At 45.8% G+C, this 15,237-nt stretch overlaps 2 protein-coding genes across 6 annotated transcripts in view; both read left to right on the forward strand.

Moving 5' to 3' along the window:
• The window catches only part of WNT7B (Wnt family member 7B), a 574,266-nt gene that overhangs the window by 342,417 nt on the left and 216,612 nt on the right, over window positions 1-15,237 (forward strand). The window lies entirely within an intron of this gene.
• On the forward strand, window positions 3,856-6,354 carry LOC115090663 (tigger transposable element-derived protein 1-like). Its single transcript, XM_029600054.1, has 2 exons — window positions 3,856-4,408; window positions 4,550-6,354. Exons 1-2 carry the CDS (start codon window positions 4,046-4,048, stop codon window positions 5,090-5,092), a joined length of 906 nt encoding a protein of 301 aa, XP_029455914.1. The 5' UTR covers window positions 3,856-4,045; the 3' UTR covers window positions 5,093-6,354.

The raw sequence follows: 15,237 nt of genomic DNA on the forward strand, positions 1-15,237 counted from the left end.
ACAGATGTCAAATTGTCCAAGGAAAGTAGAGGACTGGATAGGAAAGAATGAGCTAACATTAAACTTGACAAAGACAGAGCTAATATGAGTAAGCCATACTAAAGCACTTGAAAATATTCCCCCGTTTGAGTATAACGGGAATGTAATTCCTTTTACATAAGAAGCTCGAGACTTGTAAATTATAATAGACCCTAGACTGACTTTTAAAAAACAGATCAAGAATGTATTAAAAAAGACATTCTTTAAGCTGTGGATAGTGAGACACCTAAGAAGGGTTTTATGTAAGAATGATTTTGTACGCTAACACAAGGATTTGGGTTATCAACACTGGATTACTGCAACTCTCTATATATTGGGTTACCTAAATAATATCAAAGTACTCCAGACAGTGCAGAATGCCGCAGCACAAATGATCATAGGTCTTGGTTGTATTTGTATAATGTTCCATTGGCTGCCAGTAGCCTATATAGCAAAATTGTAAATGATAATAATTATATTTATTTATTTAAAACAATTTATAAACTGCTTATCCTAAGTTCAGTACTAACCAAATTAACCCAATTAGCTGAATAAGTATGACAAAGAATGTGAATTCACCAAATAAATATGAAGGACTGCATCAAACTGTATCAGATGACCATCATATCTACCTTATAAATGGCCTGTGACCGACGGCCCGCAAATGCGCAGTAGAGACCAGCTCTACCGCGCATGTGCGGGCGAGCACGTCGCTCTGAGGCAGCTTCAGAAAGAAAAAAAAATGGCGGCGTCCAGTGGCAGCAGCGGGCGGCGGCGGCGGTACCGGCAGCGGGCGGCGACAGCGGTAGCGAGCGGCGGCGGTAGCGACGGCGGTAGCGGCGACGGCGGTAGCGGGCGGTAGCGAGGGAGGGAGAAGAGAGAGAGAGGGAGGGACGGACTGCGTGGGAGGGAGGGACGGAGAGAGAGAGTGGGAGGGAGTGACTGAGTGAGAGGGAGGGATTGAGTGAGGGGGAGGGACTGAGTGAGAGGGAGGGAGTGGGACTGAGTGAGAGGGAGAGGGGGACTGAGGGAGGGAGTGGGACTGGGAGAGAGAGGGAGGGAGTGGGACTGAGGGAGAGTGAGTGGGACTGAGTGAGTGAGAGGGAGGGGGGGAGGGAGTGACTGAGTGGGAGGGAGGGATTGGGTGAGGGGAGGGACTGAGGGAGGGAGTGGGACTGAGGGAGAGAGAGGGAGGGAGGGAGTGGGGACTGAGTGAGAGTGAGTGGGACTGAGTGAGTGAGAGGGAGGGAGAGAGGGGGGAGGGAGTGAGTGAGACTGAGTGGGAGGGAGGGACTGAGTGATAGGAGAGGGAGGGTGGGGAGGAGTGGGTGAGGGAGGGGGTGGTGAAGAGTGAGGGGAGAGAGAAAGAGGGGGAGGTGAGAGACAGAGGGATGTAGCCCGTTTTAACGGGCTTAACGGCTTGTATATATATATATAAAGACGCTGATAAAACTGACAGACCATGTACACTCTGCAAGGGAGTGTTATCAGCATCTCTATATTGTAACCACTCACCGGGTGGTGTTACACTGTTGTAGCTTCCTCCAGCGTTCCTCACTGCAGTATCCCAACATCTCCCGATGTCTGACTATGACTTTAAACAAAGGCAAGTCCACCCACACGCGGGTTGTAAGCAAAATTGGTCTGCTGCCTACACCCCAGCCTAGAGCATCAGGGGCCTTAAACACAGGTCCAAAAATCAGCCTTCCCCGGGACCAACGCTTCTTCACACTTGTACCCTCCAGCTGTGCCTGTCTCGGCACCACAGCTCAACTAGAAAGGCTTTTAAACCCCCGGCACTAATGACAGGCTCGGTCCTGGCCCAACAGTCCCTCCAAACAAAGTTCAGTTCCAGCCCCACTGCTTGCAATGGCCAAGACCTTGAGTGCAGTTCCCTGAAGCTCGGCCTGCCTTCAGGAGTCTAACCCAATCACAGTCCCAGCAGTGCCCTTTCCTTCCTCAGCTCAGGTGGCTCTCCAGAGCTGAGGCAGATTGCCTCCTCCCCTTCAGTAGGAAACTTCAACAGCTGAAGAGAACACGTTCCAAACAAATACACGTACCTCAGCATTATCCTACTCCACCCCAAACATTTCACCAGGGCCTACTGCTGTCGTTAGGTATGTGTTGCCTCCTCCTCCTACCACTCCCACCAGTCTTGTATGTGTGGCTGCTTTCCTTTAATCAACCCAGCACTTGGTTCCTGGCCTGGATGAACTTCCTCTCCCTTTAACCCCTTTGCCCTCTGGGAGTTGTAGTCCTCCCCTCCCCTGGCTGAGCTTCTATCTAACTCAGCTCTCATCTGTATTCCATTCCCTTTAGCTGTCATAATGGGACGTATCTCCTATTACAATATATATGAAACTACAGACCGGTCAGCCTGACTTCAGTGCCAGGAAAAATAGTGGAAAGTGTTCTAAACATCAAAATCAGGGAACATATAGAAAGACATGGTTTAATGGAACAAAGTCAGCATGGCTTTACCCAGGGCAAGTCTTGCCTCACAAATCTGCTTCACTTTTTTGAAGGAGTTAATAAACATGTGGATAAAGGTGAACCGGTAGATATAGTATACTTGGATTTTCAGAAGGCGTTTGACAAAGTTCCTCATGAGAGGCTTCTAGGAAAAGTAAAAAGTCATGGGATAGGTGGCGATGTCCTTTCGTGGATTGCAAACTGGTTAAAAGACAGGAAACAGAGAGTAGGATTAAATGGACAATTTTCTCAGTGGAAGGGAGTGGACAGTGGAGTGCCTCAGGGATCTGTATTGGGACCCTTACTTTTCAATATATGTATAAATGATCTGGAAAGAAATACGACGAGTGAGATAATCAAATTTGCAGATGACACAAAATTGTTCAGCGTAGTTAAATCACAAGCAGATTGTGATAAATTGCAGGAAGACCAAAATCGGAGCGGCCTCGGAGGGAACTTTCTTTCGCCCTCCCCTCACCTTCCCCTCCCTGCCCCTACCTAACCCCCACCCCCCGGCCCTATCTAAACCCCCCCCATTACCTTTGTCCCTAGATTTACGCCTGCGAGAAGCAAACTTAAATCTACGCGCGCCAGCGGACTGCTGGTGCGCCGTCTCTGACCTGGGGGCTGGTCCGGAGGCCTGACCACGTCCCCGGGCCGGCGCCATGCCCCGGTCCCGCCCCTGAAACGCCACAGCGTTCGGCCCCACCCCTGACACGCCCCCGAATGCCCCCTTCAAAAAAACCCGGGACTTACGCACGTCCCGGGGCTCTGCATGCACCGGCGGCCTATGCAAAATAGGTGCGCCGGCGCGCGAGGGCCCTGCTCGCGTAAATCCACCCAGATTTACGCGAGCAGGGCTTTTAAAATCCGTCCGTTAGAGAATAGCCACTGCCATTAGCAATGGTAACATGGAATAGACTTAGTTTTTGGGTACTTGCCAGGTTCTAATGCCTGGATTGGCCACTGTTGGAAACAGGATGCTGGGCTTGATGGACCCTTGGTCTGACCCAGTATGGCATTTTCTTATGTTCTTATGTTCTTATGATGGACATCTGATCCAGTTCGATGCTGTCCTTCATATTTATTTGGTGAATTCACATTATTTGTTTATCCTAAGTTCAAAGCATATTACATAAAACACTCATAAAGATATTTAAAAAAACAAATATTTAAAACAAATAATCACTGATAACAACTGAAAGATAACAAATCTGCATATAACTAACAGGACATGTCCTTAAAGAGCTGAATACACTGGATTAAAATAAATTTAACACCAGCTTCTAGGTATCCTAAAGATTGAATGAAAATGACAGGAGTCAAGTGGCACCTTATAGACTAACCAATTTATTAAAGCATGAGCTTTCGAGGACAGAGTCCTCTTCGTCATGTGTTAATAAATTGGTGTCTCGACTCCTGTCATTTTTTCTACAGCAGACTGAAACAAAAAGTCCTGAACAATTTCTTAAACACCTTAGTGCAAGGAGTCTTCTGCAGACATTCAGGGACACTGGCCCAAGTATTTGATAGAAGTATAGTGGGCCCTCGGGTTATGATAGGCTCGGGTTACGACCAACATTCAAGGTTTCGGGTTACAAACAAATTTCGAGTTACGACCATAATTTTCGGTTTTGAGTTACGACCAAAATTCGCATTACGAGTACGACCCGTGCCACGTGCATGCAGTTTGTATTTTTTTCATGGTTGTGTTGTAATTGGCCCGTTGTTACTGCCTATCTCATTCTTTTGGTCTTGGAAGGCGGGATTTCAACAGATTGGATGGCTAGTGTTGCACGTGGGCAGACCTGGCACGGAAATGCAAACAGCATCAGGAACAGCATGGGGGAACAGGATCGGGACAGCATCAGAGACTGTATCGGGGAGCAGCATTGGGGGACAGCACTCAGCTGGCAAGGTACAGAAGAGTTTCTGGAGGGCCATAGATGTTCTCATAAGTGGTAGGGAGAGGAGGAAAAGAGTGTCTGGGGTTGGTGTTGTTATTTTTGGTTGTACACCTTTTTAGATTTCTTATTTTTTTAAATTCTTCTCCCTGCAGAACACCAAAGAAGTGGTAAAAATGGCCCCAAAGATAAAGAAAGCAATAACTATTGAAAAGAAGAAGGAAATTATGCAGAAATTTGAGAGTGGCGTTCGAGTGACTGATCTTGCTCTCATATACGGCATGTCAAAATCCACCATTTCCACAATCTTCAAAAGAAAAGATTTGTACAAGGAAGTTAGTGTGGCTAGAGGTGTCATTCAAATTACCAAGCAACGATCAACAGTGATAGATGAGGTAGAAAGCCTATTGCTACTGTGGATAAATGAAAGGCAGATGGCAGGTGATTGCCTATCTGAATGTCTAATCTGTGAAAAAGCTAGGGCTATAAATGCAGATATCGTAAAGGATAAGCCATTGCCAAGTGAACCTTGGGAAATATTTCATGCCAGTAAGGGGTGGTTTCAAAATTTTAAAGCAAGAACTGGGGTTCATAGCGTAGTTAGGCATGGTGAAACTGCCAGTTCAGATAAAAAGGCTGCTGAAAACTACATACCCCACTTCGAAGCAATGACACAGAGAAATGGCTTTTCCTGTTAGCAAGTTTTCAACTGTGATGAAACTGGACTATTCTGGAAGAAAATGCTCAAGAGAACATACATTACCCAGGAAGAAAAGAAAATGCCAGGCCACAATCCAATGAAGGATAGGCTAAAAGTATTGCTATGTGCCAATGCAAGTGGTGACCTCAAGATAAAGCCTCTCTTAGTTTATCATTCTGAGACCCCTAGAGTGTTCAGAAAACAGAATGTCATGAAGAATAGGTTAGGGGTCATGTGGAGATTGAACAGAAAAGCCTGGGTGACAAGAGTCCTTTTTCTTGAGTGTCCTACTGTGCAGAATTATCTGGAGGACAACGGCTTACCACTCAAGGCTCTCGTCATCATGGACAATGCTCCATCTCACCCATGAGACTTGGAAGATGAGTTGGCTGAAGAATTCCCATGGCTCACAGTAGAGTTCCTCCCACCCACTACAACTCCTCTACTACAGCCTATGGACCAGCAGGTCATAGCTAACTTAAAAAAGCTAAACACCAAGGAACTGTTCAAGAAGTGCTTCCAGATGGTTTCAGATACGGATTTAACCCTTAAAGAATTCTGGAAGGAACATTACAGCATCCTTTCATGTGTGGGGTTAATAGAGAAATCCTGGGCCAATGTCTCTTAAAGGACATTGAGATCTGCCTGAAAGAAAGTGTGGCCTAAAATTATAGAAGAGCGAGACTTCGAAGGAGAGGAGCCTGAGCCTGCAACTGATCCTGTGGTCAATGACATTGTCACTATAGCAGAGTCCATAGGCTTGCAGGTAGACAGTGCTGATGTTGAGGAACTGGTGGAGGAATACTCAGAGGAATTGTCTATAGAGGAACTTCAGCAACTTCTGGCTGAGCAACAGAGAATGGCAGCTGAGGAGCTTTCTGAAGAGGAGGAGGAGGAGCAACAATCAGTGCAGCAAATTTCCTCTTCTGGAATCAAGGAAATCCTAAAAAAATGGACAGAGCTATAAACATTTGTAGAGAAGACACACCCAGACAGGAAAAGCCAATCATTGCATTCACTTGCTTAATGATAATGTCATGACATACTACAGAACAGTGTTGAAGAAAAGACAGAAACAGACAACCTTAGACCAGTTTTTAGTTGCGAAAAGGTTGAGACAAAGTGAGCCAGAAGCAGGTCCTAGTGGGCTACAGACCCCCCCCCCCCCCCCCAAGTAGAGAAAGGACACCAGAGAGCCAGATTCCAGATGCTCTAATGGAATGGGACTCTCCTTCTGAACAATAACCACCTCCATTTCATCCTCGCCCCTCCTCCCTTCCTGCAAACCAAAGTTGTTAACTTTTAAATAAATAAATAAATAAATAGAAAAATAAAGTTGAATTGTTGTTTCTGGTATGCTAAGCACATTTTATAACCTTTTTGTGAGTACACTAGGGAAGTATTGGTGTTTCTGGTAATTAATGACCTTATACAACCATTTTTTATTATAGAAATGGTTAGGTAAGGGGTGCTTTTGGGAGGTTTGAAACGCATTATCGGTTTTCCCATTATTTCCTATGGAACAAATAGTCTTGACTTACAACCAATTTGGGTTTCAACCAGCCCTCTGGAACCAATTGAGTTCATAACCCAAGGGCCCACTGTATTAGTTTCTTATAGACCAATGCAGGATTTAAGGTCTTCTGACCAAAAACAATTGGTAGAATTACCAATAGTTACTTGCAGATGGTGCATAAGAACATAAGAAATTGCCATGCTAGGCCAGACCAAGGATCCATCAAGCCCAGCATCCTGTTTCCAACAGAGGCCAAACCAGGCCACAAGAACCTGGCAATTACCCAAACACTAAGAAGATCCCATGCTACTGATGCAATTAATAGCAGTGGCTATTGCCTAAGTAAACTTGATTAATAGCCCTCCTCCAAGAACTTATCCAAACCTTTTTTGAACCCAGCTACACTAACTGCACTAACCACATCCTCTGGCAACAAATTCCAGAGCTTTATTGTGCATTGAGTGAAAAATATTTTTCTCCGATTAATCTTAAATGTGCTACATGCTAACTTCATGGAATGCCCCCTAGTCCTTCTATTATTCGAAAGTGTAAATAACCGAGTCACATCTACTCGTTCAAGACTTCTCATGATCTTAAAGACCTTTATCATATTCCCCCTCAGCCGTCTCTTCTCCAAGCTGAACAGCCCTAACCTCTTCAGCCTTTCCTCATAGGGGAGCTGTTCCATCCCTTTTATCATTTTGGTTGCCCTTCTCTGTACCTTCTCCATCGCAACTATATCTTTTTTGAGATGCGGCAATCAGAATTGTACACAGTATTCAAGGTGCGGTCTCACTATGGAGCGATATAGAGGCATTATGACATTTTTTGTTCTATTTACCATTCCCTTCCTAATAATTCCTAACATTCTGTTTGCTTTTTTGAGTGCTACAGCACACTGAACATTCTCAGTTGTTGGCTCTAGGCTCTGGAACAGCCTCCCACTGTCTCTTAGATTAGAACTGGACTTAACATGTGATGGGAAAACTGGGTAATGAAGACATTTCTGTGCTCTTTTAGTTTTGCTATATTATGTTTTAATTGTATATGTCTTATTGATATTGCTTATACATTTGCTAATTGATGTATATTTTATATTATAATCTGCCTTGTACAATTTTTGTTGAGAAAGGCAGAATATAAAGTGTTTAAATAAATAAAATGTGGAGTGCTCTGGGAATACTAGTACGGGTTCTGAGGGAATTATAGTATTCCATTCCAGTGAGAATGAGGGCCTGGAGTGCTAAACAAAAATCACTACTATTTAGTAAAGATTTCAGCTTATGGAGCATGTGTAGAGAAGGAGGATTACTGCAGACTTCAAATGGGTACAAGTGGATCAATCAGATTCTAAAATAACACCTAGATTGTGCTGACACCAGAATCTTACAGCACTCCAGAATAAAAGTAGTTGGGTATTCTAATTTCCCTGCATTGCAAGTATCCTTGGAAGATACCTCCCTTCGAACCATGTACTTTTGAACAACTGTTGGCCTTCCCCAGGGTCTAATTTAAAAGCTGCTCTAGCTCCTTTTTAAAAGTCAAGGGTAGAGCCCATCCGATTGCAATAGGCTCACCCTACCCTTCCCTTCCTCTTCCCCCTTCCTCAGTTCCTAACAAATCTAAAGCCATTTTTACTGCACCATTGTCTCATCCAGATATTGAGACTCTGGAGTTCAACCCATCTCTGGGGTCCTGGACGTGGAACAGGAAACATTTTTGAAAATGAAACCCTGAAGGTCCTGGATTTCAATTCCTACCTAAAAGTTTAAATTTAGCCTTCAGACATCAGAACCTCCTTCCTGCATCTTCCTATGTCATTGGTACCCACATGTACCACAGCATCCAGCTCCTCCCCAGCACTCTCTAAAATCTTCTCTAATGGGCTTGCAGCTACTCTCTATTAAGTCTGGTTTTTCAAAAATTTTAATTGTAGAGCTGGATCCATAAGGAAGGGGCTCACTTTGACTAAAGACTAAAAATCTAGATTTAAAGTGATGCATTTTTTTACTGTAACAGGTTATACCTTTAGGAGGCAATATTCAGCCACTGAGTGGCTCAGCTAGTTAGCCGGATAAACATATTCAGCTAACTAACAGAGTATATCCAGCGGTGCAGTTGCACCACTGAATATACCTGGCTATCTTAAAGTTAACCGGATATGTTTATCCAGCAAACTTTAGGACAGGTCAGTGGCACAAATACAGATAGCCACATAAGGTAACTGGCTAATTCTGAATATCGGAGTTAGCTGGTTAACTTATGTGGCTAACTCCGCTCCTCCCCAGAGTCCCTAAATTCTAGCTTTTATGCTGCATGTGGACCATGCACGAGCAATGCGGATTTTAAAAAGCTGCGAAATACGACATATGTGCCCATGCACACGTAAGGTATAAGGGGATAGAAAAGGGGCAGGGAATTGGTGTTCTGGAGTGGGTCAAAGACTTACATGCAGAACTCCGGTTTTAATACCAAAACCTGCAGGGTGCGTACACTAGATATCCGCGTAACCTTACTGCTAATTCTGATGAGAAGCAGGTCTGTAGATACCAAGTTTTAGGGCTTATAGGACAGGGTGAGGAGTTTGGGTCAACTGGGCAGCATGCAGAATGAAGAAACAGGAGGTTCTGATAGCGACAAGACAGGCTGGCCCCGGGGAGAGTTCCCTTTCCTTTGTGCAGGAAAGGGCTCCCTAGAATGGGTTTGCCCCTAGAGTGGGGTGTTTCCGTTGGCATCTAGTGAGCTCTCGCTGGTCTTTTAAAATCTGGTGGACATAGCAGATATACAAATGAGAAATTTGAAGGCCGAGGCGGAGGAGGTTTCCATGTGAACAGCAGTTCCACATGGGTCAGCGGGTGTTGAGATAGGCTGGCTACACCCAGGGAGAGTTCCCTTTCCTTTGCACAGAAAAGGGCTCCCTAGAATGGGTTGCTGGCCCCTAGAATGGAGCACGAGCCTTCAAGTGTGGCGAGTGGACATGGAGGAGGTTTCAATGTGAACAGTAGGGATGTGAATTGTGTCCTCGATCGTCTTAACGATCGATTTCGGCTGGGAGGGGGAGGGAATCGTATTGTTGCCGTTTGGGGGGGTAAAATATCGTGAAAAATCGTTAAAAATCGTTAAAAATCGAAAAATCGAAAAATCGAAAAACCGGCACATTAAAACCCCCTAAAACCCACCCCCGACCCTTTAAATTAAATCCCCCACCCTCCCGAACCCCCCCCAAATAACTTAAATAACCTGCGGGTCCAGCGGCGGTCCGGAACGGCAGCGGTCCGGAACGGGCTCCTGCTCCTGAATCTTGTCGTCTTCAGCCGGCGCCATTTTCCAAAATGGCGCCGAAAAATGGCGGCGGCCATAGACGAAAAAGATTGGATGGCAGGAGGTCCTTCCGGACCCCCGCTGGACTTTTGGCAAGTCTCGTGGGGGTCAGGAGGCCCCCCACAAGCTGGCCAAAAGTTCCTGGAGGTCCAGCGGGGGTCAGGGAGCGATTTCCCGCCGCGAATCATTTTCGTACGGAAAATGGCGCCGGCAGGAGATCGACTGCAGTAGGTCGTTCAGCGAGGCGCCGGAACCCTCGCTGAACGACCTCCTGCAGTCGATCTCCTGCCGGCGCCATTTTCCGTACGAAAACGATTTGCGGCGGGAAATCGCTCCCTGACCCCCGCTGGACCTCCAGGAACTTTTGGCCAGCTTGTGGGGGGCCTCCTGACCCCCACGAGACTTGCCAAAAGTCCAGCGGGGGTCCGGAAGGACCTCCTGCCGTCCAATCTTTTTCGTCTATGGCCGCCGCCATTTTTCGGCGCCATTTTGGAAAATGGCGCCGGCTGAAGACGACAAGATTCAGGAGCAGGAGCCCGTTCCGGACCGCTGCCGTTCCGGACCGCCGCTGGACCCGCAGGTTATTTAAGTTATTGGGGTGGGGGATTTAATTTAAAGGGTCGGGGGTGGGTTTTAGGGGGTTTTAGTGTGCCGGCTCACGATTCTAACGATTTATAACGATAAATCGTTAGAATCTGTATTGTATTGTGTTCCATAACGGTTTAAGACGATATTAAAATTATCGGACGATAATTTTAATCGTCCTAAAACGATTCACATCCCTAGTGAACAGCGGTTCTGGTTCAACATGGGTCAACGGGTGCTAAGAGATAGGCTGGCTACACCCGGGGAGAGTTCCCTTTCCTTTGCGCAGGAAAGGGCTCCCTAGAATGGGTTGGCCCCTAGAGTGTGGTGGTTCCGTTGGCATCTAGTGAATACCCAGAAGCTATTAATTGTACTTATGCACTTCAGCTGATGACAAAGGAACTTGAAGAGCTCTCAGAAATAAGAAAACAGCTACTCAAGTCCAAATCTACAATATCAACCTATATTGACTTTGTATTTACACAGTGCCTCTGTAAACTATGGGAACACAGAGGATGAACTAGAGTGCAACTACCACCAGTTTTCTATGGTACTAGAAACATTAATGTTGGCACCTAAGAAACATCTAGGGGAAATGGCCCATATTATGAAGGTCATGAAAACTATTCAGCATATGAAATATCCAAGCTCCAAGCTAGTCAGAAAGGCACAGCGTTTGAGGTCAAGCCCTTGTAGGGACATAAGGCCTGGATGGACAGGCATAGCATTTGAGGTCAAGCCCTTGTAGGGATGTAAGGCCTGTACAGTGGATGGACAGGCACAGCGTTAGAAGTCAGGCCCTTGTAGGGACATAAGGCCTAAGACAGGCACAGCATCTGAGGTCAGGCCCTTCTAGGGACGTAAGGTCTGGACGGACAGGTACAGAGTTTGAGGTCAGACCCTTGTAGGGATATAAGGCCTGGACAGTGGACGGACAGGCACAGCATTAGAGGTCAGGTCCTTGTAGGGACGTAAGGCCTGGATGGACAGGCACAGCATTTCAGATTAGGCCCTTGTAGGGACGTAAGGCCTGGACAGTGGACATAAGGCCAGGCCCTTTAGGGACAGTGGATGTAAGGCCAGGCCCTTGTAGGGACATAAGGCCTGGATGGACAGGCACAGCATTTGAGGTCAAGCCCTTGTAGGGACATAAGGCCTGGAAAGTGGACGGACAGGCACAGCATTTGAGGTCAAGCCCTTGTAAATACCCAGAAGCTATTAATTGTACTTATGCACTTCAGCTGATGACAAAGGAACTTGAAGAGCTCTCAGAAATAAGAAAACAGCTACTCAAGTCCAAGTCTACAATATCAACCTATTTTGACTTTGTATTTACATAGTGCCTCTGTAAACTATGGGAACATCTAGGGAAAATGGCCCATATTATGAACATCATGAAAACTATTCAGCATATGAAATATGCAAGCTCCAAACATCTTAAGTCAGCTGTTTATGTTCTTACATTCCAAATGTTATAAAACAGGAAACAGAATATTCTGTAAACAAGTGATGCACAAATACATGAAACTGAAATTAGAAATACTAGAACTAAGACAGGCACAGCGTTTGAGGTCAGGCCCTTGTAGTGACGTAAGGCCTGGACAGTGGACAGACTGGCACAGCGTTTCAGGTCAGGTACATGTGCTGATATTATCTGGAGCCTAGGAGGCAGTTGGAACTGCTGCAAGGCTTTCAATTGCTTTTATTCATCTTGCCATTCACAGGGAATATCTGGAAACCCAAGCAGAGGCAGGTTTTTTTCAAAAACACTAGCATTTCCATCAACTCTGGTGCCAGCCTTGAGCGGTGAGGGCTCATGATATCCCCTGTCATTGAAAATACACGTTCACTGGGCACACTGGTTGGTGGACATGACAGATGTCACTGAGCCACTTTGGCTAGGTGTGGCCAGACAGTGAACTTGTGTGCCTAATATGCCAGTGGATCTGTCTGCGTGTCCTCTGTGGGCTCTGTGAGATACCGTGTCACTGATATTTGTGCTGGTGTCTTCTTTGCTTGGGTGGGCTGAGAGTCCTTCATGCCAGCTGCTTTCTCTCTAGCCCGTTCCAGAACAGATGATTTTTTATGGGCAACATGGCTTTAGCATACTGAAGTGGAGGAAGTACTAGCTGTCACTGACAGAGTGCTGCTCCTGCTTGGGCTAGCACTACTCTCTGAAGTGCCCACTGTTTCCTCCTCTGCTTCATGCCTAATCTGTCTCTGCCTATGGTGCTCCTGTTCACGGACTTTTGCTAACAGCAGGTCCTTCACAAATATAAGGCAATCAGACTGTAGGGTGAGTTTCCCTTTCACACGGGGATCAGAGACTGTGGCAAGCATGTATGTGTGGTCTTCTGTTAAAGGTCTTAATCTCTCTTGCACCTGCTTCTGCAAAAAGTCCAGACATTGCAGCAGCTCTGCTGTCATTCCCTCTTCCCGTTTAAAGCCCTTCAAATTTTCCTCCAGAAAATTAACTATAAGGATGATGTCAGGCAAGGTGGCACTTCTGGAACTCAGCAACTCCATGGCATACTTGAAGGGCTGCAGGATTTTTACCAGCTGACTACTAACCAATCATGATGCCCTAGGGGACTATGCACACCTATCTCCATTTCCAGAGAAAGGTCACGAAGGGGTGTCTGCTGTTCCACTAAACTCTGCAGCATCATAAAGGTGGAATTCCACCGTGTGGCAATGTCTTGAATGAGATGCTTGTGAGGCATCTCCAAATCAGTCTGCTTTTGTTGGAGAACTTGCCCCGCCTTCTATGGAAGAACCCTGCTATGTTCCTGCACTTCTGTATTTACGTAGGCAGGTATTCATTCTCTTGGTGATTGGACTCCAACCCCAGAGCTGACTTCACTACCAGGTGCAGAGTGTGTGCAAAACATTGAATGTTCTGAAAGCCCCCGTCTGATATTGCCTTTACCATGTTTGCACTATTGTTTGTGACAAAGAACCCTGCCTGAAGATTCATGTCTCTCTGGTGTAGCTGCAAGCCCGCCAGCATCTGTCTGATGCATGCTAGAATATTGGCTGAGGTATGGGCATAGTCCGTCAGGTGGGTGTGCAGTAAAACCCACCTCCACCTTGATAGTTGTTCACTAATAGAGCTGCTGCCTGCCCCTGCCTCAGCCAGGTCACACCAGTGTGCTGTCAGGGAGAGGTAAGAGTGTGCAGCATTCAGTGCAGTCCAGATATCATAGTTGAAATGCACACTTCCCTCTGCCTTAGCTAGCAGCACTTGGATGCGACTGTGACACTGGTTGTACAGGCTGAAGATGAACTTTCTGCTAAATGTGGTTCTGGAGGGGACTTTGTAATTTGGAACTAAGACCTTCAGCAAATGCTTGAAACCGACATTCTACACTATCTGCAAGGGCTGGTCATCAAGGGCAATCATTTCCCCAATACTCCTGGTTACAACTTTTGAGGCTGCCTGCCTCCTTCCCCGGGATAGTGTTACTGAGCACCACCCCATTTCCTCCATGGTGGGTTGTCGCTTCTGACACATGGCAGGGGGCTGCTGGTCTGCCACCTGACTGCTAGATGGGGCTGAGGGCGTGGGATGATTCTTCTCCTTTTCAACCACTTTATGCTGCCTGGAAAAAGGGTCCCTTGACTGATTCTGCCACCTTCCCCAGATGGCAGTACTGTTGGGTGTTGCTTCTGCATATGATGCATCATGCCAAAATTAGTTAGATGTCCCATTTGCTTGCCTCTGCTAGTAGCCCTGGCACAGTAATTACACTGAGCAAAACACTGAGTGAGAGCGGCGATTGGCTGCATTAAAAAAATGCTTAGCTCTGATAGGTTGCATTCTCATCTCCTTGCCAACCTATCTGACCCACTCTATTAGGGGTGTGCATTCGTTTGCAACGTATTGGCAATCCGCAACATATAGGACCATATTCGTTGTATTCGTGGGGAAGCAAAACGTATTGCGATTCCCACAAATATAATGAATCTTCACCAAATTATTTGGCTGTCTAAAGGAGAGAATTTAAACAAATCCCCCACCCTCCTGACCTCCTCAAGACTTGCCAAAACTCCCTGGTGGTCCAGTGGGGGTCCGGGATCCATCTACTGCACTCACGCTGTCGGCTGCCGGTATTCAAAATGGCGGTATTCAAAACCTTGCACTGGGAAGCCCTAATTTGCTAAGAAGGGGTACCAAGGAAAATCTCAAAAATTGAATCAAAAAGAGTAAATACAGCTTAACTGGCTTTAAGGGGGAAAAAACCACTAACTTTCATTAAGTTACAAAAATTAACAAAGGCAGGGAGCTCCTTCTTTCAGGAAATCCAACTAAAAATACCACCATCTAAAATGTTGCCTAGTGGTAAAAAGGATTAAGGCTACACCATCTTAATCTTCTATATGGGGGGAGTAAAATCCAATCCATTGTTTACTAAATCTCTCTGAACCTCCCCAGCAAGTTAGTACATTTCTTCTGGTAAGGAATCCAAGGGTTCCTTACATATGGAAGTATGACTGAGAAATGAAAAACACTAATTTGGGAAAAGTTTTAAAAGCAAACAAAAATAACAGCAAGGTAAGGAGAAGTAGTAAAAGTAATGTAAACAGAGCAGAGTCATGGAAATAGCAAGTCTGCTCATAACTAATTGTGACTGAAGGAAACACGTTTGTGGGAAAAAAGTTGAAGGGATGTAACCCATTTAAAAGGTTTAAACCAAATAAAAGCATTCTATGGTTACAGT

The sequence above is a fragment of the Rhinatrema bivittatum genome, chromosome 4 (genome assembly GCF_901001135.1).
Source record: "Rhinatrema bivittatum chromosome 4, aRhiBiv1.1, whole genome shotgun sequence".
NCBI classification, from domain to species: Eukaryota; Metazoa; Chordata; class Amphibia; order Gymnophiona; family Rhinatrematidae; genus Rhinatrema; species Rhinatrema bivittatum.

Coding starts and splice junctions, on each gene's coding strand:
- LOC115090663 (XM_029600054.1), top strand. CDS start 4,046: ATGATAGGCTCGGGTTACGACCAACATTCAAGGTTTCGGGTTACAAAC. Junction 4,409..4,549: donor GACAGCACTCAGCTGGCAAG/GTACAGAAGAGT, acceptor TTCTCCCTGCAG/AACACCAAAGAAGTGGTAAA.